This window comes from Porites lutea, chromosome 9, assembly GCF_958299795.1.
Source record: "Porites lutea chromosome 9, jaPorLute2.1, whole genome shotgun sequence".
Lineage (NCBI taxonomy): Eukaryota > Metazoa > Cnidaria > Anthozoa > Scleractinia > Poritidae > Porites > Porites lutea.
This window is the reverse complement of record NC_133209.1, coordinates 6,276,085-6,302,909: the sequence shown is the minus strand read 5'-3', so window position 1 is coordinate 6,302,909 and position 26,825 is coordinate 6,276,085. Positions and strand designations below refer to the sequence as shown.

Below are 26,825 nucleotides of genomic sequence, written 5' to 3'. Positions count from 1 at the left end.
TTGAGCACTTGTTTTACCGAACGAGGTCCAGAAGCAATTCAATTGCGTGCGTCTGATTTGCCAGAAAATATCCGTTCTCTGAGTAAAATTTCGCCCGTGAACATTCCTGTCCCGTTTAGGGGCCACAGAGTCACCGAGGGGGCCGCAAAATCGCCAGCATGAAATAATGCATCTCATGCTTAATATATTACATCAATCATTCTCAGGTCACTACATAAATAACATTCATCAGATTCACGAGAAATAATTTATTAAGACGATGCTGTTAAGGAAGTTTTGAACTGAAATCAAATGCTAAAAATAATAAATTTTTAAAAACTTCTATGACAATCCTTTTTATCGAAATTCAGATATCCTGAAGTCAGTTAAAAAAACCAACACACAGTTCGACCTCTTATATAGCTGGCATTTTACTCATTTTATTTGCAGGTTCGGACTGTAATTTCCACCCGTGACATTCCAAACATATTTGAGACCTTTTCTTTAAATTACCGGTAAAAAAGAAAATAGTCTTGTTGTTTCTTCACAGCGATAAGCATTACTTAGGACTTATAAGCGAGTTCTACATAAAAGGACCCTCATTTGACAGGTAAGTTACATGTGCAATATGTCCCAGTAATGTGTGTCCTGGAGTCAGGGACATCGGTGGTAGCTATGACATATGGTTGACAAAAATACCCTGCTTTGAAGCTTTATAGCGCACTGCGGAGCCTGATCCCAGGCTAGCATTACAGTTGCCAATAGCGAGCTTAAGCAACGAGAACTTTGACGTCCCAGACGTCATGATTTAGCAATCGGAAGTTCGATATCTCGCTTGATGGAACGTTTCTGTCTCACACAACGAACCTAAACGCCTTTGTTTTAAGTCCCGCTGCTCGAATTTGTCGAGTCAGAGCACTGAAATAGCGAAAATATCAACTTCTGGTTGCCATTTTTAACGTTCGGGACGTCAACGTTCTCGTTGCTTAAGGACCCAAATAATGCATTGATTCGCCCCCTGTAATGGAACTGAAGACTGTCTTAGATTCTGGATTCTACAAGATTAAAGACTTTGTCAATCGGAACTTGGATTCTCATCGCTAGTGGGATTTCCGATTTCAGTTTTGAGCTGTATTCTAGATTCCACCCGGTAAGCCCACGACGGATTTCCTTACATGGGAATGGTTACCCGGTTGGAACGAAGGAAGTTATGTTGAGGGAAAGAGAAAAGGCCATTCAGCTCGCAAGACTGACAGACCAATTGAATTTTTGGTATCCATGGTAACGACTTTGTCACCATGGTAACTCTGTCGGAGCTCCTTTTTTATCTTTGCTTCTCAGCACGTGTTCTAAAGGGTATGCCGGGAAATGCAATAGGCTTGGTCACTCAGGCTGGCGCGAAAAGAAAGAAATAAAAAGAAATGGATTCTGTATTTATTGTTAAATAAGATTCCTTTTCTTTCGCGGGAAAAGAAAATGCCAGACGAAGAAAGAGTGAGGACGAAACGGTTGGTTTCATTATTTTCTTTTTTCTGGTCAAGTGCCGTTTGTTTACTACTTTGTAGTTTCCAACTGCCATCGTAAACTGCCGTGACATTTCATCTATCTACCGCCAAACGTGGAATTGAATTTTGGTTTTTCCTTAGACGAAAGCTCGAGAATATTATCACAAAACTCCATCAAGAGACGCCCCTGGGAACGGAAATTCAAGAAGAAGAAGAAGAAAAGCTGGTAAGATTTTTGTTTTGATCTAATGTGTTGCGTGAACACTTTCTTGTTCTCACATGTGAAAAGGACTATTTTGACGACACAGATCTGTGACAATTAATAAGAGAATACCGGCTTGCGATATTTGCATATAAACACTCCATTAACCCCTGCTTGACTTTACCGTTGTTAAACAAGTGACATCCTTGTTTTTTTCCGTGCATTATAATCGCCAAATCGCGCGGTTGTATTGTGGGTTTTCGTTTAAAAATGTTCTTGTTCAAAGGTTAAGCTTAATTATTCGATTCTCATCGCTGCTAGGTTACTTTTTATGTAACCTTGTTTTTAATACTTCCGATGATTTTGGTGGCGATATAATTTATTTTGGAGCGGAGTGATAAGTGAACGTGGAATATATGATTTGTTTTGGTGTCATATATTTCACTGAAAATAATGTTCGGTTATAAAATCTAAATATAGAAATGACCATGCCAATTTCCCCAAAGAAATTTGGATGTACGGTGAAAACGAATTATCAAGAAATAACACTCATCAGTTGGCAGGATGGGTATAATACATAATTTAAAAAAAAATCTTCTTCGCGTTATGCTTCTTTGCTTAAGGAGGGCATTTATTACATTCTGAATGCCCTCCCAGGGTCTGGGAACTTTACTCCAGTATGTCTCTCTTCACCCAGGTGTATAAATGGGTACCAGCAACATACTGCTGGGGGGTAACCCTGTGATGAACTAGCATCCCATCCATGGGGGAGTAGCAATATTCCTAGGCATGCTTCATGCTCAGGAAACCGGGATAAGCTCCGGTCATTTGGGCCTTTGGCTTGTGTGTGCCTTTATCTCTTGTTTATAAAAAGTAGTACACAGCAGTAACAAATGTGAATTGAACTTAAATGCAACAGCTGTAAATTATAAACACTGATCTTACATACACTGTAGGTGAAGTAAATGCAACAGCTGTAAATTATAAACACTGATCTTACATACACTGTAGGTGAAGTATGTGGTGAACTTTGGCATGATTATTTTGTAGCTAGAATATTCCTACTTTCTGCAGAAATTGGGTGTGGGTCACTTTTGTTACTGTGGTTGTGATGAGAGGGTTTGAACTCACATTAAAATGAATAGTGCAATATCCACCAAGTTTTCTTTCCAAAAAAGCAGCAGTACAAGAGAAAAGTCTTGCATGTGTAAAGGTGCCAAATAATCTATAAATAAATAAATAAGTCAAAAAAAGAAATAAATAAAATAAAAAAACATATTTTTAGATTTTTGAGGTGCGTACGTGCAAATATATGGTCGCTACACCCCTGCATGAACTTTGATCTGCTTTATTCTTGTGACCACTTTGTTTTGTAAAGCATTGTTATGACAAGGAGGAATTTGATGCTGATCGTTTTAAGGGCTTTTCAAAAAGGTTAAACAGGATATTTTATATGGTCAGTTATTTTAAAAACGTATTGAAACATAACGTGTTTGCGTTCATGCATGATGGCCTTTTGAATATCATATTTCAGGAAACACGCTCTCTGGTCCTTTCATAGGACCATTTTTAAACTAATAATATTCCAATCTTCCCAAAACGTATCTTTATAAAAATGCATTTACCTCTTTTTGTATGATTTCTTTTGACTACAGACTTATAAACTATAAATATAAAGACAAGCAATGGCTAAAGGGTCTTGTTTGGTCTGACTTTACTGTATTTTTCCTCTCTGTACACGTCGAAGACTATTTCTTTGAGGCTACGAGACACATGTATTTCTTCCCTGACGTAACAGGTCACGCTTCTTCCTCATGTCATATAGCATGCTCACTTACTTGCGTTTGTGACATGTTTTATGTGTGTGTGTGAATTTCATGTTACTTCGGATTTGTTGTCACGTTTTATTACATTTCTTGAATTGACACAGCTAGAATTTGTGTTTGATATTCCATCAATTCATACTTGCGTTGTGTGTTATTTGAATTGCATTGTTAGTAGTCAATAATGTTGATTTGTCCGTTGGATTAAATATTGGAATTGATGCCGTAAACAACGCACAGTGACAAAATGCACACTTTCGCTCTTTATCTAGTTGCTATAATTTTTATTCTTTACTTAAGTCAATATGTTTATGACATGTTGGTGGTTATATTATGCACTTAATGTCTGTTCCTGAGGGAAACAGTTAGTTTTGTTTTCCCGAGAGTCCTGATGTTTCCTGAGACCAGATTAAGTAGAGGGAAACATCAGGACTCGAGGGAAAACAAAACTAGCTGGCTTCCCGAGGGAACTGACTTTAAGTGTTTTACATTTCTAGACTTTCACTTCAACAGCAACAAAAGAATAACCGAAGCAAATCAAAACAGTCGACTCGGTACTTACAAGAACACAAATTTAATTCTCAAAACCACTAAATGAATGATTTAGACAATACTTTCCTTGTATCATCTGTATTTTTCTGCTCCACCACTAGCTGCTGTTTCTCTTCTGGGATACCTTTGAAAATCGTTTCTTTTTAGCTTGAGGCTTCATGTTTGTGTTGGTGTGTTCATTCTCGAAAAAGAAAACTGGCAGTGTTTTTCCCTCCTTCTGTATGCGTACAGAAGGCTGAAAAAACACTGCCAGTTCTACCATTCTCTGATCACATGCTGCAATGTATACCGAATGGGGTACAATTGCTTAAATGTATCACGATTGGGATACATTAATTTTGATTTTAGTCAAGGCCATGTCACTGAGAATCAACCATTGGCAGTCCCTGGTGAGTTGAGTGAAAGTCTAGGAATATAACAACACATGGTACACTGCTTATGTTGTTGAATATTTTTTCGCAGACATACATGTATTGACTCTTAAGGAGAAGTTAAGGTTGCAAATAATATTATTTTTAGTGGTTTTTCACGACATATCCAACCATGTCATGGTTGTTAATCCCTTCTGTGTTTAACTCTTGAATTGTTGATGAGTTTTAGAAAATTAGCTAAATTGGGTGCTTTTTTGTAGAGCAAGGCAGCAAAGGAAAATGACCAAATTAGCCCCAAAAATGAACTATTGCCAGGATCGTCAAAACGGTAAGCTTATAAAAATAGTCTAAGTGATAACTATTGCATTGTTGTAACAAACAAAACTGTTCTTATTAGATCTTTCTGTTTTGCTATTATATATAAGTATTATTATTGTTGTCCCTTTGTATCACTCAACAGGGGCATAGCTAGCCCATAGACATGTAGGCCCCAGCCTACAAATTGTTGGTTTGATCACTCTAGCTCTACTGCTTTTAATAAATTATGCGTTGTTGGGGTGGGCTAAAAAGCTTAAGAACTCAAAGTGTTGGTGAGGTTAGTGCGTACTAGTTATGCCCGCAATTTTCAGGATAATTATGTGGAAATAAAAGTCAGCCAGGCCTACAATAGAGAGGAGAATTTGTTACGTCACGTTGCCATGGTAGCAAAATTTTTGGATGACAGCAAAATAAAAACGTCACTTAAAAAGTGAATTTGCACATCTTCAAACTTCATTGCCGGGTTCCCATGGAGAACTCCCTGCGGTGTCTGGATTACCTTGGGTCCTTCCCCGCTAACTTTTAAGGCACTAGTTCTCAAGCTCATCAATTGGCGATGAGAATTAATGTTGGCGATATTTTCTTGGGTTGAATCTGAAAGGACCTTGTCTAAGTTTAGAAAAGGAAAAAGACAACTTTTGTGTTGTGTTCAGCTACTCCATAAAGCAAGCGTGTGAAATTAGGAAGTTTCATGTCATAGGGGTGGTACAACGATGCAAAGAAATGTACAAAAAAGCGTGATGCACGAGCAAATTTGTTGTTTTGTGAATAAAAACCTCTTACTTTTTTTTCTGTTCTCCTTTTTTGGTTTTGTTGTCATCCAGCAATAGTGCTACCATAGTGATGTGACGTCATACTTCTCTGTTAGTTGAAAAACTGGCTATGCCGCTGCTCAATGTGTCATTTTGGTGAAAAAAATACCATAATAGAGTAATAAAAAAAATGAAGGAGTGATAGGAAAACCTGTATTAATTTGAATTGTTTTTGGCCATACAGGAAATTGCACAGAGCAGTAAAACATAAGCATACTGAAGAAGACACTCATCCCCAAGAGAAACCTCCAGTAACGGATGATGATGCTGATCTGCATTTCACTGAGAATGGCATGGAAGTTGAAGATGAGCAAGCAGTTCCCTGTAGTGGAGAAAGTAATACAAACAAGGAAATGCAGGAAGACTCTGTCCCAGTAGTTGTTAAGAAAGAACCTGAGGAAAATATTGAGAATTCATTAGAAGGGCTCCAACAGATGCTTGGCTTTAGCATTAGTGGTGAAGGGGTCAAACAAAAAGAAGGGGGTGGTGAAAAGAAGAAGAAGAAGAGGCTGCTGTCTGAAGGTTCTGATGCAGAAGGTAATGGTGAGAAAGTACAGTGTTCTGTCCAATAACTAACCCGAGAAAACAGCAAACCTTTTCGCGATACCACCAGGGTAGTTTCTCAATCAATTGACTTCCAAGGAACAAGCACAGAAATTCCATGCTGATGAAGCAGCACCCCTCAGATCTGGGTAGTGCTTCTGATTGGCTGAAAATTGGCTTCGACCAATCAAAAGTACCACCCAGATCTTGGTAGCAAACATCACCAGTATGGAAATTCTCTGCTGGTTCCTCAGGACTTTTTTTTGCGGGAAAACCAGTGACGGTGTTTGCTAAATGTCGCCTGTTTTCTCGGACCATCCAATAACGAGTACTGTATCATGAACTTTGACTACAAGTACACTTCACAAGTTTTTTGCCTTAGATAATAACATTTGTGTCTTTGTTTTCGATTGTGCATTTTGACAGTCTATGGTGTTAAATGAGATAGTGAAAATTTTGGAAGTTTGGTGGATAGGTACTTCGTTATTCTTGAGCTATTCCTGTAAAAGTAACCCTGAAGGTAACATTGCCTTTTGAAGTTTTTCCTCTTAATTCAAGACATGCCATTTCATTTTTAGTCCTTGCGTTGCCCAGAAGAGTGGAATGTACAGCTTGTGGGAGGAATGTGAATCCTGCTCATGGAACTATTTGCAGGCACCCATGTCTCAATGTTCTGGTCTGCAAAGTAAGCAAGTTTCCTTTTACTAGCACTCTAAAGTAAGCTACTACCCTCTCGGGAGTGGTGGATTGTGTCGCTTATTATGTCATTCTTGTTGTGCGTTATGGGGTTCCTGTTATGCAGGACGGGATTCTTGTAGCATGTGATATCGTAAAAACTCTAAGTATCTGGTAAAATCCTTGCACAATTTTAAGAATCTATCTTTAAGTTTTTTCTGGGATCCACGACCTGTAGGCTGTTGAGTATAATATGCCTTGTAAAGTATTGACAACTAACATGTCAGCATTTTACATCAGAGATGTCACTAAGATTTCAAGTAAATGCAACAAGTATGCAAGGAATCAAACAGGTAGAGATTTGTTTTGGTTATTTTTCTTCTATTTTCCTATGAAAGTTGTCAAGGACCATGTTCATAATAGCTGGGGGGCTATAGTTCATAATAGCTGGGGGTGGGGGATCGCACGTGGTGGCCATATTAACCTGGTTCACTCTATATTGAGACAAACGATAAACTAGGCCTGTCATACACATATTACAATTTCACTATAACAAGAATATTTTTATTAACTAGTGATTATGCACTATTTCAATCTAGATATCCCTTTTTTTCTAGAAATGCAGCCAGTACTACAACTCTGGGCCTTTTACCCGTGACGAGTTTGGTGTAGAGGAACAGTGTCGTTGGTGTGGAGATGGTGGGTCACTCATTTGCTGTGACAAGTGTGACAAGGCCTTCTGCAAAAAATGTATTAGACACAACTTAGGAAAGGCCAAACTCAAAGAACTTGTGAATGCACCAGAAGAAGAAGAGTGGTTATGCTTCGCTTGTAATCCTAAACCTTTATCAAGGCTTGTCAAAACATGCAATCACATTATGAATCTTGTGCAAACACTCAAATCTCAAAAGACAATTTTCAAAACAAAAAAAGGACCTTCTCTCACTGGTACTCCAAACCAGAGTGAGCGAAGAAATAGACTCAGTAGCTTGACTGAAAATTTGGGAATGGGTTCTGATGATGCTTTGTCGCCTAGTGAAACTCTGACAAAAAAGCGTGGCAAAGATGATTCTGATAGTGATAACTCTGCTCTCAAGAAAAGGAAGAAAAAGTCAGGAAGCAAGGAGGGTACTGTTAAGGAAAATGGTTTGTCAAAGGGAGATGTGTTTGTTATCGATGATGACAGTGATTGTGTCGACATTGAAGAAAGTATCAAGGGCTCTTCAAGAAAGACTAATAGCGCTAAGACAAATCAAAGGACTAAAAGGAAATTAGATGTAAGGACAGAATCAGAGGATGAAGAGAGCACGAAAGACAGTAAAACAAAGAAAGTTAGGAAAACAAAGACTGCAAAGGGTTCATCAAATGATTCGGACTCTGTTGTGACTGCAAAATCAAAGAGCAAATCTACGAGTAAAGGAAAACAGAAGAAGATGGACGTTAAGAGTTTGGAAGGTGAAAAAAATGATTCTGATTCCCAGTCAGATTCAGACTTTGTTTCTATGGTGAAACAAAAAGGGAAAAAGTCAAAAAAGGATAGCAAAGTTCAAAAGAGAGGAAAAACAAAGCAGGATGTGTCAGAGTCAGAAGAGGAAGAGGAAGAGAGTGAGAGAGATGAAAAACCAAAGAAAGGTGGTAAAAAAAAGCAGGGAAAAGGAAAGTCCAAGAAGCCAGCTCTATCTGATTCAGAGGAAAGTGAAGAGGAAAGTGAAAATGATGCAAAGAAAAAAGGGAAGAGTAAGGATGGAAAAAAGGCTAGCAAGAAGGTGAAGGGAGGAACGTCAAAAAAGCAAGCAATTTCAGATTCAGAAGAAGAGGAAAATGAAGAAGAAGAAGAAGAAGAAGAAGAAAGTGACAGTGATAGACAGAGAAAGAGGTCAAAGAGGTCAGGTGTTTCGCAGAAACGCACCAGAAAACGGCCACGGAAAGAAACTACCTCTGAGGAGGAATCCAGTTCATCGGATGACTCGTCAGATAGTGATGTTCCTCTGACCAGATACAAAAAGAAGCAAGTTGAGAAGCGTAACAAGAGAAAGACAAAGGCATCATCTGGAAGTGGTGAGGATGAAGAAGAGGAAGAGATTGGGAGGAGAAAGAAAAGGAAGACAAGACGAAAAGGCAGAAAGAGCAGTTCTGGATCAGAAGAGGATACAAAGACAAGGAAACAGAAGGGTAAAGGGAAAGGAAAGGGTAAGGGTAAGGGAAAATCAAAGAAGAAGCATTACATAGTGAAAGACAGTGATGAATCGGAGGAAGAGGTTGATGATGATGAGGAGGAAGTTAGCCCTTCAAAAAGAAAAGGTCGTAAGAAAATCCGTAAGCTCATTGAGGACGAGAAACTAGCAGAGGAGACACAAAAGGCAAGAAGGCTTGAGGAAGAAAGGCGTAAACGCCTTCTGGAACGGACTCGAAATAATGAGGATGACATGCCAGGGGAATCGGCCAAAGTGGCAAGTCTTGTGCTGGAATCTGACCCAAGCACCAAGGAGCCCATTGTTGAAGTAAAGGAGGATCTTCTACAGCACTTGAAACCACATCAGAGTAAAGGGATACAGTTTATGTATGATTGCATCATTGAGTCATTAAAGTCTTGGAAGAAGGAAGACCCAGGTGGGGGATGTATACTGGCACATTGCATGGGTCTCGGGAAAACTTTACAGGTAACAATACTCATTACTACAGCTAGCTAGTGCAAACATTCATTCAAAATACAGCTGTAGTCAGTTTCATTAGAGTTTGCTGCAAGGTTTACATTTTGGACTCATTTATTTATCATTTAAGTCCAAGATTCAATACGGAATATAAAGGACTGCCTTAAAAACAAGTAACTGTTGTCAGTCTTCATTATTTTGTATGTTTGTTAATAATAATAATAATAATAATGATAATAAAAACATGCAGTTTCAACCAACAAAGCAGAATGACCTTTTTCATTAAGCATAAACAAAGGAAATAGTTCATAACTTTTGTCCTTGCAAGTTAAGGCTCAAAGACCTGAGTGTAGCAAGCTTTGCAAATTTTTTGGTATTGGTTCTGGGTGTGTATTGTACTGTTCACACAATTAAGTACAAAGTATGTTGGTTTTCATGGCCTGGTGGCAAGGCTACACTTTGTTGCCATTCTTGCTTTTGATGATTTGTATTAATTCTGTTATCTTTTGTTCCCAAGGTTGTGGCCCTTGTTCATACCCTCATGACTCATGAAGACATCAAAATGCAACGTGTTTTAGTAGTGGCTCCATTAAACACTGTCCTGAACTGGCAGGTTGAATTTGATAAATGGCTGAGTGTAGATGACAGACTTGAGGTAAAATGTTAGTTAGGCATACTTAATGGGTGTCGAGCTATAATGCTGCCGTTTATTCAACTTACAGTTGTCGCTCTATCCAAATCTACATGCTTACATATCTAATGAAAAGGCATATTCCCTTGAGGACATCATGTGGCAAAATGTCTGTTGATAATCAATGTGCATCAAAAATGTCCAAAATCGTGGCTTTATTTTAGTGGCCAAAAACATGGGTTAAATACTTAGCATAACCATAATCCAGAAAGTTCTAGGTAATAGTTTTCCTGCCATAAATTTTGACCAAAGCAAACTTTTTATTCCGGCGGTCCAAACAGTGAAATACAACCTGCTTAATTGACCAATCAAAGCTTGCATACTAACTGAAAGAGTATAGCAAAGAAAAATACACCCCCATTTCCAGTCGTTGACCCAACTGGAAGTCCCATAAATCTACATCCAATTCACAGCAGAGGGGGTCCAAAGGTATACCCTACATCAGAACATGTTTAATGCTTCACATAAACATAAGGTTTTCATGTCATAAGTTTATATTTGAAATCTCCTTCTTTTTAGGTTCTCATTTTGCAGGATGTGGGTGGCAACAATTGGCGCAGAGCTGACTTGCTGAAACACTGGTCTAGGTATGGTGGGGTGATGATTGTGGGGTACTCAATGTACCGTAATCTCTCACAATGCTATCGAGTCAGGAGCAAACATCAGAAGAAAATTTTCCAAGAAGCTCTAGTTGACCCTGGTGAGAAAAGTTCAATAATTATTTATTTTCCTTTGTTTAGTAGACTTGAAGATTTATTGCTACATTTTTTGCATTACACTTTAGGTAGCTCAAATTGGTCATATTTTACCATATGTACACCTTATATTAGTGGAATAAGATTTTTGTTTAAGAAAACATTACCACCATGATAGAGACCATTAAGCTAATGGCACAGGTTTTTCGAAAGATGTTTAACTTTACCCCAGGGTTAAGCAAAAGTGTAAACAAAATTTTTTTTTTTAGGGTTGTGTAAGATGACCCAGTAAAACGTGTTAAACCTTAATACGAAGGCCTAGATATTTTCACCCAAAATGACAGTCCAAAATAGTCTAAAAGTGAAATAAATCAGGTTTATGTTGTCAAAACCGTCATTCAAGATAAAAATTTTAAGAATTTAGCTTGTTGCCGGGCCTCAGTCAGTGGTGCTTGGGGTTTTGGCTGTGGCTGCTGAGTGTGATCACTGCTTGGGGGTGGTAGCTTGCGTAGCAAGCATTTCCGTGCAGTTTAGGAGCAAAGAAAGAGGAACAAGAGTCAAAGACCCCGTGAAAAATAGCGCAAGTAAACGGGGGTAGTGAATGAAGATATGGGGCCGGTTATTTAAACAGAGTTAAGTGTTTAACAAAACCTTGTGCTACACTGTAAGACATTTTCATCTTGGCCAACTCTTTTATTTTAACACTGTTAATCATGAACAGTTTGATAAAAGCATACAACATAGACTAGAAAGGTACTTATCCACTTAAAATAACCCACAAGGGAAGAGATCTGGTGGTCTGAAGATTTATTAAACCATGGTCTTAGTTAGACTTTATTCAAATAGCTGAACCATAGTGTTGGAGGGTTCTGAACACCCCTTAAAGGCTGTATTGGTTCTCTTTCTGGTGAAGGGCATTCGTTTTGGATCAACTGCTGAATTATTTGAGCATTTTTTGAAGGTCCTGATTTGGTGATTTGTGATGAGGGTCACATCCTACGTAACGATGGAAGTGCAATCTCCAAGGCACTGAATGGCATCAAGACTAAAAGACGCATTGTGCTCACCGGAACGCCTCTACAGAACAATCTCATTGAATGTATGTTTAATTTTTTTCGTTTTGCTTGAATACCTCACCACTTTGCTAACACATAGTAAGCGTTGATGGACGTTATTTGTTGACTACATTTAGAAGGTGTTCGACATGAGGAATGGTTACCTGGGAAAAGAATTCAGTTGTTTTTCAGTAGTTTCTAAGCCGCCCACGTTCAGCATTTTTGCTAGCCCAAGATAGTGTTATCAAGCCTAGTTTTGTACTTGACAAGACCCCCATAGTGGGGGTTCATTGGGCTGCTGACTGTGTGATGCGGTGGTTTTATTATTTTGGAAAGTATAGATTAAAAATACACTTTTTTCCGGCTTGAGTGAATAGCTACTCCTAACCTGTGGAATGGGATAGGGAATAGGACATGCAAAGCCATCTGGGAGTGCCCTCCGCCATTTTGTCTTTTTTTGACATAAAAAGAGTATTGCTTCTCTTTTCTTGATTGGACGTTGCCCTCACAGGCAGTCCAATAATCAAACCAAGGAAGCACGATTTGTACACAACCTGATAGGGAACACTATCTTAGTATTACTTTTTTATGGATTGGAAATAACTACTGGACGTCCTCAAAAACCATTTACATAAAAAAAACCCCATCATTATTGTACCTTGTAAAGAATAGGACCATTTTTCACACTGAGAAAATACCAAAAATATTTTTTGTTCAAAATCGTCCAATTTTTTCTCAGACCACTGCATGGTGAGTTTTGTCAAGCCCAATCTTCTTGGGACGCGGAAAGAGTTCACTAACACCTTTGTAAACCCTATTGAAAATGGTCAGTGTGCGGACAGCACTGCTCTGGACGTTCAGCTTATGAAACAGCGATGTCATGTGCTCCACAAGATGTTGGAAGGATGTGTACAGGTTAGTATTAGGATTACCTAAACGCTTTATTCGATAGATCAAAGTACGGTTAAATATCCTGAGTTGCTCATGTATAATGAATTTTGAGACTTTCTATCTGTCATCATGCTGGTAACTTTGAAAAAGTGCTGCCTTTAACTTGACGCTCCTCTCAAATAGGTATAGCATCTTCAAATAATGACATGTACAACGCTAAAATAGATTGTTCACAGTCCCCTGTTATTTTCTAAGATAGTAGAGATCGAGCATTTAAGATTTTGCGTTTTGCAGGGGGGTGGGGGGGTGGCATCTTGGTTTTAAAGGGGCTATGTCATGCTATTTGCCTTCTTTTTAAAACACTAAAACTTTGCTTCGCGTCAATTGAAATCCAAAAATAATGGTTCAGCTTCATTATTGAAGACTGCATTTAGGCATTGAAACTCTTTCTTGTCGTCTGTTGCGATGGATAGCAAGGATGGACATGAATTCATCTTTTTCAAGTTTTAAAATTATGCCTTCAAGAATCACCTTAAAAACGATTATGGTTGGTGCTCCCTGGTTAAATTTGTTTCATGTCTTCTTCATAACTCAACAGGAGTATTTTGTGTATGGATGAAGACACTAAGTAACGACTCCTGGACAGAGTTGTCCTAAACAGCATTATCTTTATGATATGGCGCCCTTAAATGTACCGAGGGGCGCAGACCCTTTGGGTTTTAGCTGTGGGAAAAGGGAGGCTATTTCTCTTGCCTCTTTCCAAACTGGTCCCCGCCCCCAAAGCAGATTTGATACTCATCCCCAGGTTAGACTCGGTACATTTAAAACCAAGATGGCCGCTCGTAAGGGTAGGTGCTCGATCCCGACGATTTTACGGAAAATAGGGGGAGTGAGAAGATTCTAGCTGAAAAAAGTCTAGTGTATAAAATTAATAGACCTTTTTACCGATATGCGGCCATATTGAATTAATTCGATTTAAGGAGTATTATAGGATGCCCAGGGGGCATGAGCACATTTTTTTTGTATTTTCGAGCGCTTTTCGGGACATTTTTTCTTAAAGTTTTCTTAGAATAAGATTGTAATGGGAAAAAAGATCCTTGTACCTTGTTTTGATGTAATAATGATCGCCTTTTTCTAGTTTAGTATTAGAAATATGGTCTTTCATTGTATATTTCTCGGGAAAAACGCGATCATTATTACATCAAAACACGGCACAAGGATCTTTTTTTCCCATTACAATCTTATTCTAAGAAAACTTTAAGATAAAATGTCCGGAAAAGCGCTCGAAAATACAGACAAAATGTGCTCATCCCCCCTGGGCATCCTATAATACTCTTTAAATCGAATTAATTCAATATGGCCGCCGTATCCGTAAAAAGGTCCATCGCAAGTTGACAAACTATCGTACCATAACAGTGGGTTCGGTGGAATGGGGCATGGATATTCTCGCATCCCATCTTTTACACAAGAAGATGCTCATTTTGTCAGGAGAGGTGTTCAAAATTGGGTGCAGGGTGAAAATCAACCCCTTCTCAGTGTTTTTGGCCAGCTACTCTGCTTAGCTCTTCTTCTCATCGTTAAGTGAAAGATTCCTGAATCAGCCACCTACGTTGATAGATGATGGGCCATTTCCGAGTTCCAAAACCCTCGCTTTCAAAACGAGGCTAAGTACAAAATCTTTCTTGTGAAAATGACTTTCATTTGCGTGAGAATAAAAAATGATTTTCATATTAATGGTTTGCACTTAGCCTCGCTTTGAAAACGCGGCCTTGGGCAGTGATTTTTTTACAAATAGTTGTGGAGAGTCCTGGGACTCATTTTGTGAACCATCCTGAGTCCCAGTCCATAACCAATGAGTCCCAGTTAAAAAAAAACAAGGGGCCCGTTTCTCGAAAGTCCCCGTAACTTTTCGGGCCCGAAATCAAATATTCAAGTAGAAATGAAAAGAGTAAGAGCGCGGGTCCTGGCTAAAAAAACTACTCCATTTTGTTTCATTAACTGATAGTTTTATCATGTTAGATGCAAAACTACTGAAACCCCGGTCTTTAATGTAAACGGCAACAGCTTACCGGGCCCGTTAATTATCGGGACTTTCGAGAAACGGGCCCAAGGAGTCCTAAATTGAAAATGTTTGGGCCTTTATGTAACCTGACAGTTAATCTGGAGACAGACGCCAAAACTCTTTATTATAGTTTAGTAAAATTAAAATATGGCCCTTCTATATATTTAAAGCACAAAAAAAAACTAAAATAAATATGCTTCTTTAAACAACAGCCACAGAAATCACACGAACAGGATACTCGACCAAAAAATCTTCAAATTGATCGATCGTTTTTTGCGTCCAACGGGACGTATGCCGTGAATTATTTTACGTCTTTGGGGATTCTTATGCGTCAGGGACGCTGCCTTGGGGCAACTCGGGAATGGCCTATTAATCCGCCCTTTTCAAAACTTTTGATCAATTTAGGTTTCTGGGAAACTGCCCACCTTCCCCTCCCCTATGCTAACATTAACACTTACTTCTCACTTAGGGCAAAATATTGGCTTAGGGGAAGGGTAGGTGGGCAGTTTCCCAGGAACGTAAATTGATCCCAACTTTCTTCCAACCCTGTTATGCTTTTGAAAACAAATGTGCTTTAACTTAGTATTTCATAGTCTTGTTGGTTAACCTGTGCAGATAGATCGCATGGTCCATTCCATTATTTTGCTATTTATTTATTCTTGTCAGAGGAGAGATTACTCTGTGTTAGTTCCCTTTCTTCCTCGTAAACATGAGTACGTGATCAAAGTTCGGGTGTCTGCGTTGCAAGAGAAGTTGTACCGACATTTTCTCAACACTTTTATCTTCCAAGAAGGAGACTTCAGCAAGAAAGGTAGGAATTATTTTTCGTAAGCCTTAAGTCGAGCTGTGTCACGAAATTTAGCCAAATTTAGCCACTAAGACCTGACCATCTAAATGACCAAATGATAATTGTGTAAATAACTGCTTCAAAATTGAAGCAGCATGGCTGAGCGGTTATTGTTAGAGCGCGCTGGAATTGTAATCTAGTGGTCCCGAGTTCATTCCCCGTCCTGAGCGATTGTGGCATTGTTGTTCTCTGTATTCCTAATTTCCACTCCTCGTTCACGCTTGTAAATAGCCAACTGGAATTACCTTCGACCCGTTGGGATTCTTAACCTGGTGGTCCACAATAAAACCTACTGGTCAGTTATTTAAACTGAGTTTAACCCGTGTTTAACAAAACCGCGTTCTAAGCCCTTTTCAATTTGCCCAACGCTTTTATCTACGATTTATCGCGAAGGTTCTCAATAAAGTATATAGCGTAGACTGGAAAAGCACTTATTTTCTTAGATTAACCCACTGAGAAAGATATCTGGAGGTCCAATGATTTCTTAAACCGCAGCCTAAGTTAGACTTCGTTTAAATAAGCGACCCTACGAGTCTTAAGTTACCAATATCACTTTTTTTTCTTTATTTTTGAAAGGTTTACATAACACGGTAAACACAGGGCAAGAATAGCCAAAATTTAGGGAGGCTAAGATGAACAAAGTTGGGGATTTTTGAAACTGTTCGTCCTAACAGCTTTTCAATCAAAGTTCATCACTATTGTTTGTGATTTTGCATGTAATGGTCGGATACATACTTGTTCGTCGTGAAGCCATCAGAATGGTTAATCTCTAGTTTGTAGATAATTTACTTTCTTGAAACAAAAATTCTTCTGAACACAAATTAAGTAAGGAACATGGCAAGTGGTAAGCTTTCCTTGTATGATGTGTAAAACGCTAATGATTCGTCCCTTGGTTGTTTGTTTGTTTTTAAAAGCATTTAAACCCGTTTTACTCAGTATCCTGCTTTCTAGTACGAGTTGATGCATTTTTAGTATACAAGGGAAGCGTACCGTTTTTGATCAGTAGAAAATGCCATAGTCATTTTGTGAATCGATACTTGATGCTATTTTTTCAATCATAATAATTATTATAACAATATTCTCAAATCTGATTGGCTTGGCAACAGAACTTCGAGTCGTCCAATTGGACCTGCAATCATACTCGTGATTAAACGGACGGGTTTAATCACTCGTATGATTGCAGACCGAATTGGACTCATCTCAGTCCTTTGCCGTTATTGATTACCTTATGGAAAATTGTTTTACAGCGGGAGTATCTCTGTTCTCGGATTACCAAGCTCTGATGCGGATCTGGACTCACCCCTGGTGTCTCAAGCTTGAAGCGCTGCGGCGACCGGAGACATTCGCTGACACCGATAGCATGGATGACTTTGTAGTGCACAGTGACGAAGAGGAAGAAGAAGAAGAACAGTCAGAGAGTGAGCAATCCACTACCTCGGTGGAAGAAGTTTTGTCTTCATCAGGCAGCGAAAATGACGGAGGAAGGAAGACGCGTGGAGGTAGAAGAGGAAAGAAGGTATCGAGCGAGGAGGATAACGAAGATGATGATGATGAGAGTGAGGAGGAAGTTCTTCCGCAGTCGTCGCGGAGTAGAGCTGCAGCCATCGTGAGAAGCGCCAAGTCATCGAGTAAGGCCAGTCCAGCTACTGTGAATATTGATGGCGAGGACGTCACTGTTGTGTCAGTTAATGACGGTGCCAGTACGTCTCGAGGAAATCGCCGTGACAAACAAGCTCATTCAAGTAAGAGTAACATCAAAGAGGACGAGGAAACCAAGAGCAATGGAAGGCTGTCGAGAAACAGTTCAAACAACAGTGATCTTGACGCGGTTGGTAGCACACGATCCGGTACAAATTTCAAAGATTTTGAAGTCGAGAAAGAGTGGTATGACGAGTTTCTCACGGAAGCAGATGAGTTCAACGTAGAACTGAGTGGCAAGATGGTGCTTCTGATGGAGATACTAGCAGATGCAGAAGCTGTGGGCGACAAAGTGTTGGTGTTTAGCCACAGTCTTGTGACGCTAGATCTGATCGAGAGAGTGCTGGGTGGTGGAGACATAGGTGGTGACAGGGAGAATTGGTGCCGTGGCTGTGACTATTTTCGTATGGATGGTTCTACCAGTGCGACTATGAGGCAACGTTGGGCAGACATTTTCAACGATGAAGACAACAAAACGTAAGTGTTAGGTTACGTTCACATGGCACGGGACGAATTGCCGACTGGATGAAAAATTTGTATCAAGTTAGGTTTTGTGGGAAACTGCCCACCTACCCCTCCCTTAGGCCAACATTAGGGGCCTTAAGATCCGACGACGGCGACGGCAACAAGGACGTCAAAAAAGCAATAGGTTTAATAACCAAAACAACAATTTTGCACGTGCATCATGCTTTTTTGTACATTTCTTTGCCGTCACAGCACGACTACGACGTGAAAATGCCTAATTTCACGCTTTACAGAGGAAGTACCCAAGCGACGACGAAATTTCCCCTCTATTTCTGAACTTGAATATGGCTCTTAGGAATTCAATTTTAGGAGGGTTCACCTACATTTGACAAAGTTAGTGACTTGGAGTAATCGCAATGAAGATTGAAAGAACGGGAATTCACTTTTTCAGCGACGTTTTCGCTTCCGTCGCCGTCGTCGGATCTTAAGGTCCCTATTTTAAACACTTCCTGTTCACTTGGGGCAAAATGATGGCCTAGGGGACGGGTAGGCGGCCAGTTTCCCAGAAACCTAAATTGATCCCAAAATTTGACCGGAGACTTCATTCACATGGAACCGTTCAGCGTGTTGGTTATGTTCACACGGAACTGACGAGCCAGTTGGAATTTTTACTTTTTTTTTTTTTTTACCATGATCTGCCCATGCGCAGAGCGCTACTTCGTGGGAAAGTTAAGACGGTTAATGGTGTTCAAAACGCGCCGGTCAAGTTTTCGACCGTACAGGCGAAGAAAAATTTGACCTCGATTTTGGCGTGCGAATATCGTAAACGGTCAGGCGTCTAAATGTGGTTCCGTGTGAACGCACGAATTTCCAACCGGTGCCGTGTGAATGTAGCTTTAATACAAAACAGGGGCACCCAACGACGATTTCCTCCTAAAAAACATTGGAAACTATTTTTAGGCTATCCAGAGTACTTTTAGATCTCTAGAAATGCATTCGAAGCGGCGCTATAAAATTTGTATCTGTTCGGTCATCCTTCGTTAGGTGCCCTGATAAAAGGACAAGTGCGGATAGACCTTTCACCCGTTTCCGTAAGTAAAGGCGCCAACTGGAGGCTTAGGGTGACAAAATACAGTGATTGGTATGAATTCGTCACCTCAATCCTTTACCTCAGTTCCTTGTGTTTACTTACCGGAGCAGAATGCGAGGAAATTTTCTGATTGTTGGTGCCGACATTTTGAAAAGTAAACATGGTGACCGTGAACAGCTTTCTGTCAAGCACAGCTCAGCGTATGATTCACAAGAAGGGAAAGAAAAATGTGACGAACGGATTATGAGGTCTCCAACAGATTGTCGATTTACATTGCACTGTTTTGAAGTGTCAGCGAAAAGAATTTCGTTCAAATACTACTTCTCCTTTTCGATGCATTGGTAAATAAGCATGAATTAAGTACTCGCACGAAACAAATTGCCTCACCTTCAGCTAGTGCAACCTGGGTTAGAAGCCCGGCGAAGACGCCTTATATGGGTTGAGTTTGTTGTTGATTCTCGCTCTAAGAGAGATCTTCCTCCAATTCCAATTCCATCTGGCACGCAAACATTACATTACGTCACGTTACGTTACGTTATATACAACAGCGAGTGTTAAGTGTATGCTTTAGATTGTTTGTGTTGTCCTTTCTTTCAGTGCTCGATTGTTCCTCATCTCAACCAAGGCTGGTGGACTGGGAATCAACCTCGTGGCTGCCAATCGAGTCATTGTGTTTGACGTTTCGTGGAACCCCTCCCATGATGTTCAGTCTATCTTCAGAGTGTACCGCTTTGGACAGACTAAAGCTGTGTATGTATACAGATTTATAGCACAGGTGAGCAAGGCCGGATTATATTGCATAATATGGAGACTAGTGCGGGTTACTTCCTCTTAGGGGATACGGTCGAATCTCGCTTAGAGAACTTTTTCCTCCATTATCTCACTGGGAAAGTGATTAATTATGACAATAACGATTGATCACTGGGAAAGTGATTAATTATGACAATACTGATTGATGTGTTTTGTGTTAATGTTCTTTTTTTGTGATTAATTATGACAGCACTGATTGATGCGTTTGTGTTAATGTTAACAGGGGACCATGGAAGAGAAAATCTACGATAGACAGGTTTGTAATGCGAACTAGAGTAATTATTTGAACTCTTCGTAAATGCATACAGTACCACGAGATCCGTTTGGTGAGATAAGTCAATCATCTTTGTTTATTTCGATCATTGGTATTCTGCAGGTGACAAAACTGTCTATGGCCGGACGAGTAGTCGATGAACAGCAGATTGAGCGTCATTTCACCGCAGCTGATCTTCGTGAACTGTACACTTTTACTCCCGATTTGCTTGACGAGGGCAAAGCATCGGAATCCGAGGACAAAAAAGCAGAAGCCGAGGACAAAATATCGGCAGCCGAGGACAAAGAATCGGAAGCCAAGAAAAAAGCAGCAGCTGGGAATGAAACTGAAACCGCAAAGGAACCAGATAACGGGGCAGGAACAGGAGCTGGGAAGGAAACAGAATCTAAGGATGAACAACAAGCTGAAAATGGAGCAAATGCAGAGAAAGATACAGAAACTGAGAAAACAAGTGAAACCAGTAACCAGGCCGAAGGTGGAGTAGGAACTGACAGTGGAGCTGGAAAGGAAACAGAGGCCACAAAAGAGAAAACTGAACGACCAACTTTGCCTCTTCCTAAGGTATGTGTTACTCCCCTCCAGAACGAACTTCTAGCAAAAGAAAAATGGCTGAAAAGAACAAGGCTGCATGTCTTTAGCCCGTGGTTGAGATCAATTTGTTTTTTGCCCTCGAATAAAAAGTATTTAAGGACACTTTGAGTCTGTTATAACCGAGATGTTAGTATAATATTGAGCTGTGTTCTATTAAGACTATGTAGCCTCCATTTTAAAAATATTTTTCTGAAACCCGCGGATGCGTGAAAAGAAGTCTTTTTAAAGCTCTACCCGGCTAGATTAACCTCAGCTCTTTTAGGGTAGAGCTGTACGCATGTAACTTCCTTCCTCCCTTTTCGTTAAAACAGTAAAATTGTAATTAATATGACAGTACCATTTGTGAACGAGGATGGCAAATCGCGGTACCCGTCTGTGCAGGATCGCCGAGTATGGCGGGCCACTCCCCATTCAGGAAAGTTGCCACTCCCGGATAGAGTGACAGGACGACGCAAGAAAACACACCAAAGGACGATCTAGGATCCCCCATCGTCGTAAATGACGGGGACCATTACTAATTGACTAAGGCCTAGTTTAAACGTCGAACTTTGCATCAACCTCATTCCCAGGGTTGGAAACCTGGGAACGAGGTTGACATTTCATGGGCCGAACCTAATCCCATCAATTAAGTACATGAAAAGACCGACATGTTTAATTTGGGTTTACCCATGAATTAAGTTCGAGTGGCCCACATAGGAATTTTGACCATGGAGCGACTTCGTTTCAAACGTTGAACGTTTCTTGTGCCGCCGCAATCTAATGCATAAATTACTATAATTTATTTTTACTGGTAAGCATTGTGGATTATTGTGCATTGTAAAAATGAATTGAGTCGGACTTCCGAATCAACTGTCGAACTTATATCATTTGGGTCGACCTAAACAGATATTAAGTTCTGTACATGAAAAGTTCGACGTCTGAACTGGTTCTAACTAACAATTCTTGTCACAGGATGCTATATTAGCGGACCTGATCAACCGCCTTCACCCCAAATGGATAGTGAACTATCATGAGCACGACTCCCTGCTACAGAATATCGAGTCTGAAGAGTTGACTGAAGAGGAAATGAAAGCGGCTTGGGAAGCGTACGAGGCAGAAAAATCTGGACAAACCGGTTAGTTCAGTAATGTTACTCAGTTCGGATGTAATTCATGACTAGTATGACTCTCTCTGGTATTAGTCTCTTACCTGATGTCAGCACTTTTTTTTGCAAGGTTTTAAAGCTGTGTTAGAGTTGATTTGCTTGCCTTATTAGTGTTTTGACAACGTTTGTGAAATGACCATATTTTTAGGGAAACCAGCAGTGAAACTGCACAAGAATTTTGTTCCCTTCAAGTATATTTTGCGAGTAAACAAGAAAAACATTTTGGGTGAATGTTTTCGTTCTTTAAGCCAAGTACTTGGAACTGTTTATACCCTGAATGAATAAACTTGTATCGAAACGACTGGTGATGGTGATGATGATAGTGACTACAAAGCGAAAACGTCTCTTAGAAAGTGAATGCTACGACAGCAAAGGTTTTTTTTGCCGTTCTCGTCGTCGTCGTCGTTGCTTAAGCTCCCAAATTATTTATTGTTGTTGTTGTTGTTGATGATGTTTTAATTTTCTGATGTGAAGCACCGCAAGTCGCTCAAAATGATGGCACCAGAACACTCTGAATTAAATGTAAAATGTTTTGCTTGGGAAGGGAAATGCGTTCTGTTTCAGTGCGTTCAAATATTGGGGAGCTTCGACAATTAACAGTTCGAAAAATCGTCCTTGCTCAGTTTTCCATACTAAGTTTTGAAATCTTTTCATTTTTTGTCAGTTCCCGCTCGCATGACAGACCAACTGCAGGACCACGCCCAAACTCAACAACAAGTTATGGCACGGGTACAGTTGAACACGGAGATGCTCCAGCAAATACAGCAGATTCGACAGCTCCAGCGTATGCAACAGGTACAGGAAATTGAAGACCACATTCGACAGGTCAGGCAACAGAGACAACTGTGCCAACAACGCGACGCTTTGCTGCAGCAACACCATCAACGTCAACAGGAGGAGCTTCGCCGACAAAACCAGCTGCGATTCATACAACATATGACCCAGTCGCAGCCTGACCAGCGTTTTCAGCTGGGGCAGAACACCATCAATGTACAGACGCAGCTTCCGTCAGGCGCCGCTGCCGCGAATCCCACTCCGCCCCAGCCCCTCTTGCGCTTTCACGTTCCCGCCAACATACGCCTGCCTGATGGAGTTGTCCGTCCAGGGCACCCACCCACCATAAACGCGCGACTTGGACCACGGCTAAGTGCCATCGTTGGAGCATTGCCTAACACCGATGCACAGCTTACTCTGCCACCGCAGAGTGCGATTCAGAAATGACAACATGGTGCCGTAGTAGCATGCCCCTCGTACGCATGCGTTAAAAAGGCCCGCGGGAGAGAAGCAACCGAAATCACTGCCAAGTGTTCGTTGCTGCGAGGGTGTGTTGTCTTTCGTCATACTTTGATTCCTTTACGCTATATCGTATACCATATCTTGGAAGCTCCAACGCTTGCCGTCGATTATCTTGTGTATAGCTTTGAATTTAGTTAGTTGTCAAAGCGCTGGAAATAGTACAGACTTTACATTTGTGGATCATTACATTGACTGTATTGAACCGTTGCTAAACAAACTACTAACTACTGAGTTGTGTTTTAGGTTCCTGTATTTTCACAAGTATTGATTAAGTTTTCTTCTTGTTTCTATTGTTTTCGTTGCTCATCCCGCAGAACCTGAAAAGTTAATCCAACTTCTTTACGGGGATTTATTAAGCCATTGATTGAATTTTTTTATGACAGTAGGAGAAAAATTCAACATCTTCTTAAAGTAGATGCTGATTTAACTGTGTAGTCAAGATCAGCTCTTAGCCTCGCAGAAGCCTGCCTGTGTGAAGTGCACAGACACAGAAAAGATCTGAATACGAAAAGTCCGCTACCTTAGTTTGTAGCCAGTTTCCGGGTTGCTTATCCGAGAGAGTGTATCAAGTGATATTCGTACCCTCTGTGTAAAATCTGGGTTTCACTGCGCGTTTGTCCCCCGAGTTTCTACCAGCGAAGTTAAAATTTTGAGACTGAAAGAAAGCTATACTATTCGATACATGAACAGCTCGGAATTCAACCGTGGCTTTACTTGTTTTTTTTTTTCCCGGATCGATCCCATCTACTGCAGACTGGCCAACTTCTGTTCTTTTCTTGATTGATACTAAAGACGAAGCATATAAGTACTAGTTCCTAAACGGAGCAAGGCTATTTCCTTCCTTTGTCTTATTTGATTTTGCTGTTGAACAAGAGTTTGATTCGTAGCGACAACTATATCTCGTGAGTTACCGAGTAAGCAGTTGTCGCTCCTCCTTAAATTATGGAATTTACTTGCGACGCAATTTCGAAAAAAATCTTATCTAAAATGACCAGGATACCTCACCTTTTTGTACATTAAGTAATAAAAATAACCACAAGTAGAGGAATATTGAGTGAACATTTGCTAATTTTCTATTTTTGAATCCCCCATAATCAACTTTATTTGCCCTCCAAATATTTCAAGGACTGCATATTCTCAAGAGCATTTAAAATAGTAAATGGTGCAAAATTTGGGGGAGCAATCAAAGTGAATCAGTATGGGGGGAATTGAAAATAGTTAATTCGTGGGATTTTAAAGATGAGTTTATAATGTGTAAAGATTTATATCCCGATGTAATTAAGCTATTATCATTAAACCTTGCATTTTACTAGTTGCTTAATGACGATATATACACTCTTTGCTGTGAATAAATCGTACCAAGCTCTGATTAATCGTTGTGAGTTTGTTGTATCTCCTGTCGGTTTTCCTCTGAAACGGAATAAGTAATTTCTACATAGAACATTGGAACTTCGCTTAGGGTGTTAAACCCTTAAGACCATAATATACCAGTGCGTATATTCTCCACACTTCTCTATAGCCACTCGTCTAGTGTGTGATATCTTGTAACTGGCAAAAAGTACTGAACTAGACCGAGAAGTGTAATGTATTTTGATTGTTTTCTTTGGTGTGTTTTTTAGAAGAAAAAGAAAAGTAGGACAAGGTTGGTTATAGTTGTCATGAGGTGCTTAACAACAACTTATTTTATGAAGTTCACCATGATCAGCCTCTCTGGCCCCGTTCACACGTAAAGGGATTTAGAAACGGGGTATTTTTCTCCGCACTTAGCGTATTCGAATTGTTTTCACCTGTCCACACGAAAACGCTAAAACGGTAGAAATACGAAAGCATCACTTACAGAGCATGCGTAATGCAGTAGTTTATGACCTATGTCGTCGTATTCGTCGTATTCGTCGTATTCGTCCATCCACACCTTGACGAGAACCCACGTTTTAAAACAAGCTCCAATCTCGAGGCGGCATTTTCGGAAACCTACGTTTTTTGTGCTCGAAATCGCCTTTCACGTGCGGACAGAAGGCTATAAAACGTGGAAAAATTATCCGGATACGTAGAGAGGACGGGGCCTTAGAAATAGGGGCCATAGATTATCCTTCATCTTTTTTCTTACAGAAAAACTCTTTTGAGACTTTCATAACTGCCGCTCGAAGGTCTCTCAGACGCCAACAATATAATAATGGATTTATAGACGAATTGAAAAACGCCACTGTCTCAGCCATATGCCATGCTTCTGTCCAATCCTTAAACGAAATGCTCGAAAGACCTATTGATATGAGAATAGGAATGTAGCATAGGATCATGACAATGTAAAAAATAAATGTGTTTATAGCACTTCTTTTATTTCGCAGCAAATTTGTTGTCTGTCCCTCACTAATACCTTGCGACGCGGCCATTTCTTGAGCTCGGATCTGAATCAGATGCTGCCGAACAATCAGGTAAATTTTCACGTACGAGAATGTTGAAAGCGTAAGACAAGCAAAGAGGCATACCGCCATTATTCTAAAATATGTAGGCCAGTGCCACAGATACAGGCCTAAAGAAGAAACGTTGACGATCCATATGACTGTTATCGATGCATATGTTACCCGGGGTCTTGTTATAATGGCTGACTGATATCGCATGGGGTATTGGACAGCCATAAATCGATCAACGCTTATGGCTGTCATTGTGCAGAGAGAAATCCCGCAAAGAATGAACTCAATCATTTCGGACAGCTTTTCGAGAAGTGTATTCTTCGTGAGTTCACTTGCAACGAAAAATGGCTGGGAAATTAATCCAACAAGAAGATCCGAAACAGCCAAACTAAGTAGCATCACCATTGAAGATGATCGAAAGCGTGGCGTTTTTATCATAGCGGCCACTACCAATGTGTTACCACTGATAGAAATCAGGATAAGTGGAGCGTTCAGAGCGCAGTTTATTATGACGAGAGTTCTTTGCGTAGCACATTTCTTACCGTCAATAAAACCCTCTGTCGAGTTTATATTGCATTCAGCTGTTGAGTTCATTTTCACTAAAATGTTGCTTTGCACAAAGCCAAGAACTGATTACAATCCGAAGATAACAGTCATCACAAAAAGCCGAGTCGTATTTTGTACCGTTTCAGTAGAGAACAATTTACTTTTGTGCAAACTCACCTCGCCTCACTAACATTAACTCGATGGTGGAAATTTTTTTTGTAGTCCATAATTTTCAACGCCACCAGTCGTAATTAAAGGCCTCTTTTGCTTTCATAACTTCTCAAAACAAAACATACACCTTTTATAATTTGACAGCTTACTTGTCAAGGCCAAATTGATTCAACTGAGTAAACGGTGCAATTAAACGAGACCGTCTTTTTAAAACAAAGCTACCAATTTTTTCTTTGCTAGAATAGTTTTTTTCTTTTTCCTTCAGCATTCAGAGACCTCTGCTAACAGGGAAAAATTTCGATTCCTTGTCAGTTTAAACTTACATTTAAACTTATAACATCCCCCGAACCAAAAAGCTAATATTTCCTTTTCAATTAAAATTTTTATCTCCTGTGTCACAATACTTGATTTCCGCTCTTTTTGCATCATTTTTGAAGGTTAATTACCATCCGTATAGGGGTCCTCGAGAGCTTTTTATTAAATTTCCTTAAGAGAAACTGACACATGATTTTGATAGCAAGTAAAATCTCTCACGCAGACATTCTCTCTGGAACTTTGTCCCTAGAGGAGTAATCGGCTGAATTAGTTCTAGCACATCAAAAATCCTTTTTGCTGCAGTTTTATTTGTATACCATGGCACTGATATTAAATACTGTT

General features: G+C 40.0%; 1 protein-coding gene across 2 annotated transcripts; it reads left to right on the top strand.

Moving 5' to 3' along the window:
* The first annotated feature begins 1,371 nt into the window (after nucleotides 1-1,371).
* LOC140947585 (uncharacterized) lies at nucleotides 1,372-24,413 on the top strand. Of its 2 annotated transcripts, none has more exons than XM_073396733.1 (17): nucleotides 1,372-1,487; nucleotides 1,626-1,710; nucleotides 4,693-4,760; nucleotides 5,747-6,099; nucleotides 6,684-6,790; nucleotides 7,398-9,440; nucleotides 9,949-10,086; nucleotides 10,642-10,822; nucleotides 11,779-11,916; nucleotides 12,612-12,787; nucleotides 15,492-15,636; nucleotides 16,920-17,847; nucleotides 19,523-19,700; nucleotides 19,959-19,991; nucleotides 20,112-20,570; nucleotides 21,552-21,714; nucleotides 22,409-24,413. In XM_073396733.1, exons 1-17 carry the CDS (start codon nucleotides 1,456-1,458, stop codon nucleotides 22,963-22,965), a joined length of 5,784 nt encoding a protein of 1,927 aa, XP_073252834.1. In that variant the 5' UTR covers nucleotides 1,372-1,455; the 3' UTR covers nucleotides 22,966-24,413. The 2 variants fall into 2 exon arrangements, with proteins under 2 accessions (XP_073252834.1, XP_073252833.1); XM_073396732.1 differs by having other exon boundaries at nucleotides 5,747-6,105.
* The last annotated feature ends 2,412 nt before the right edge of the window (nucleotides 24,414-26,825 follow it).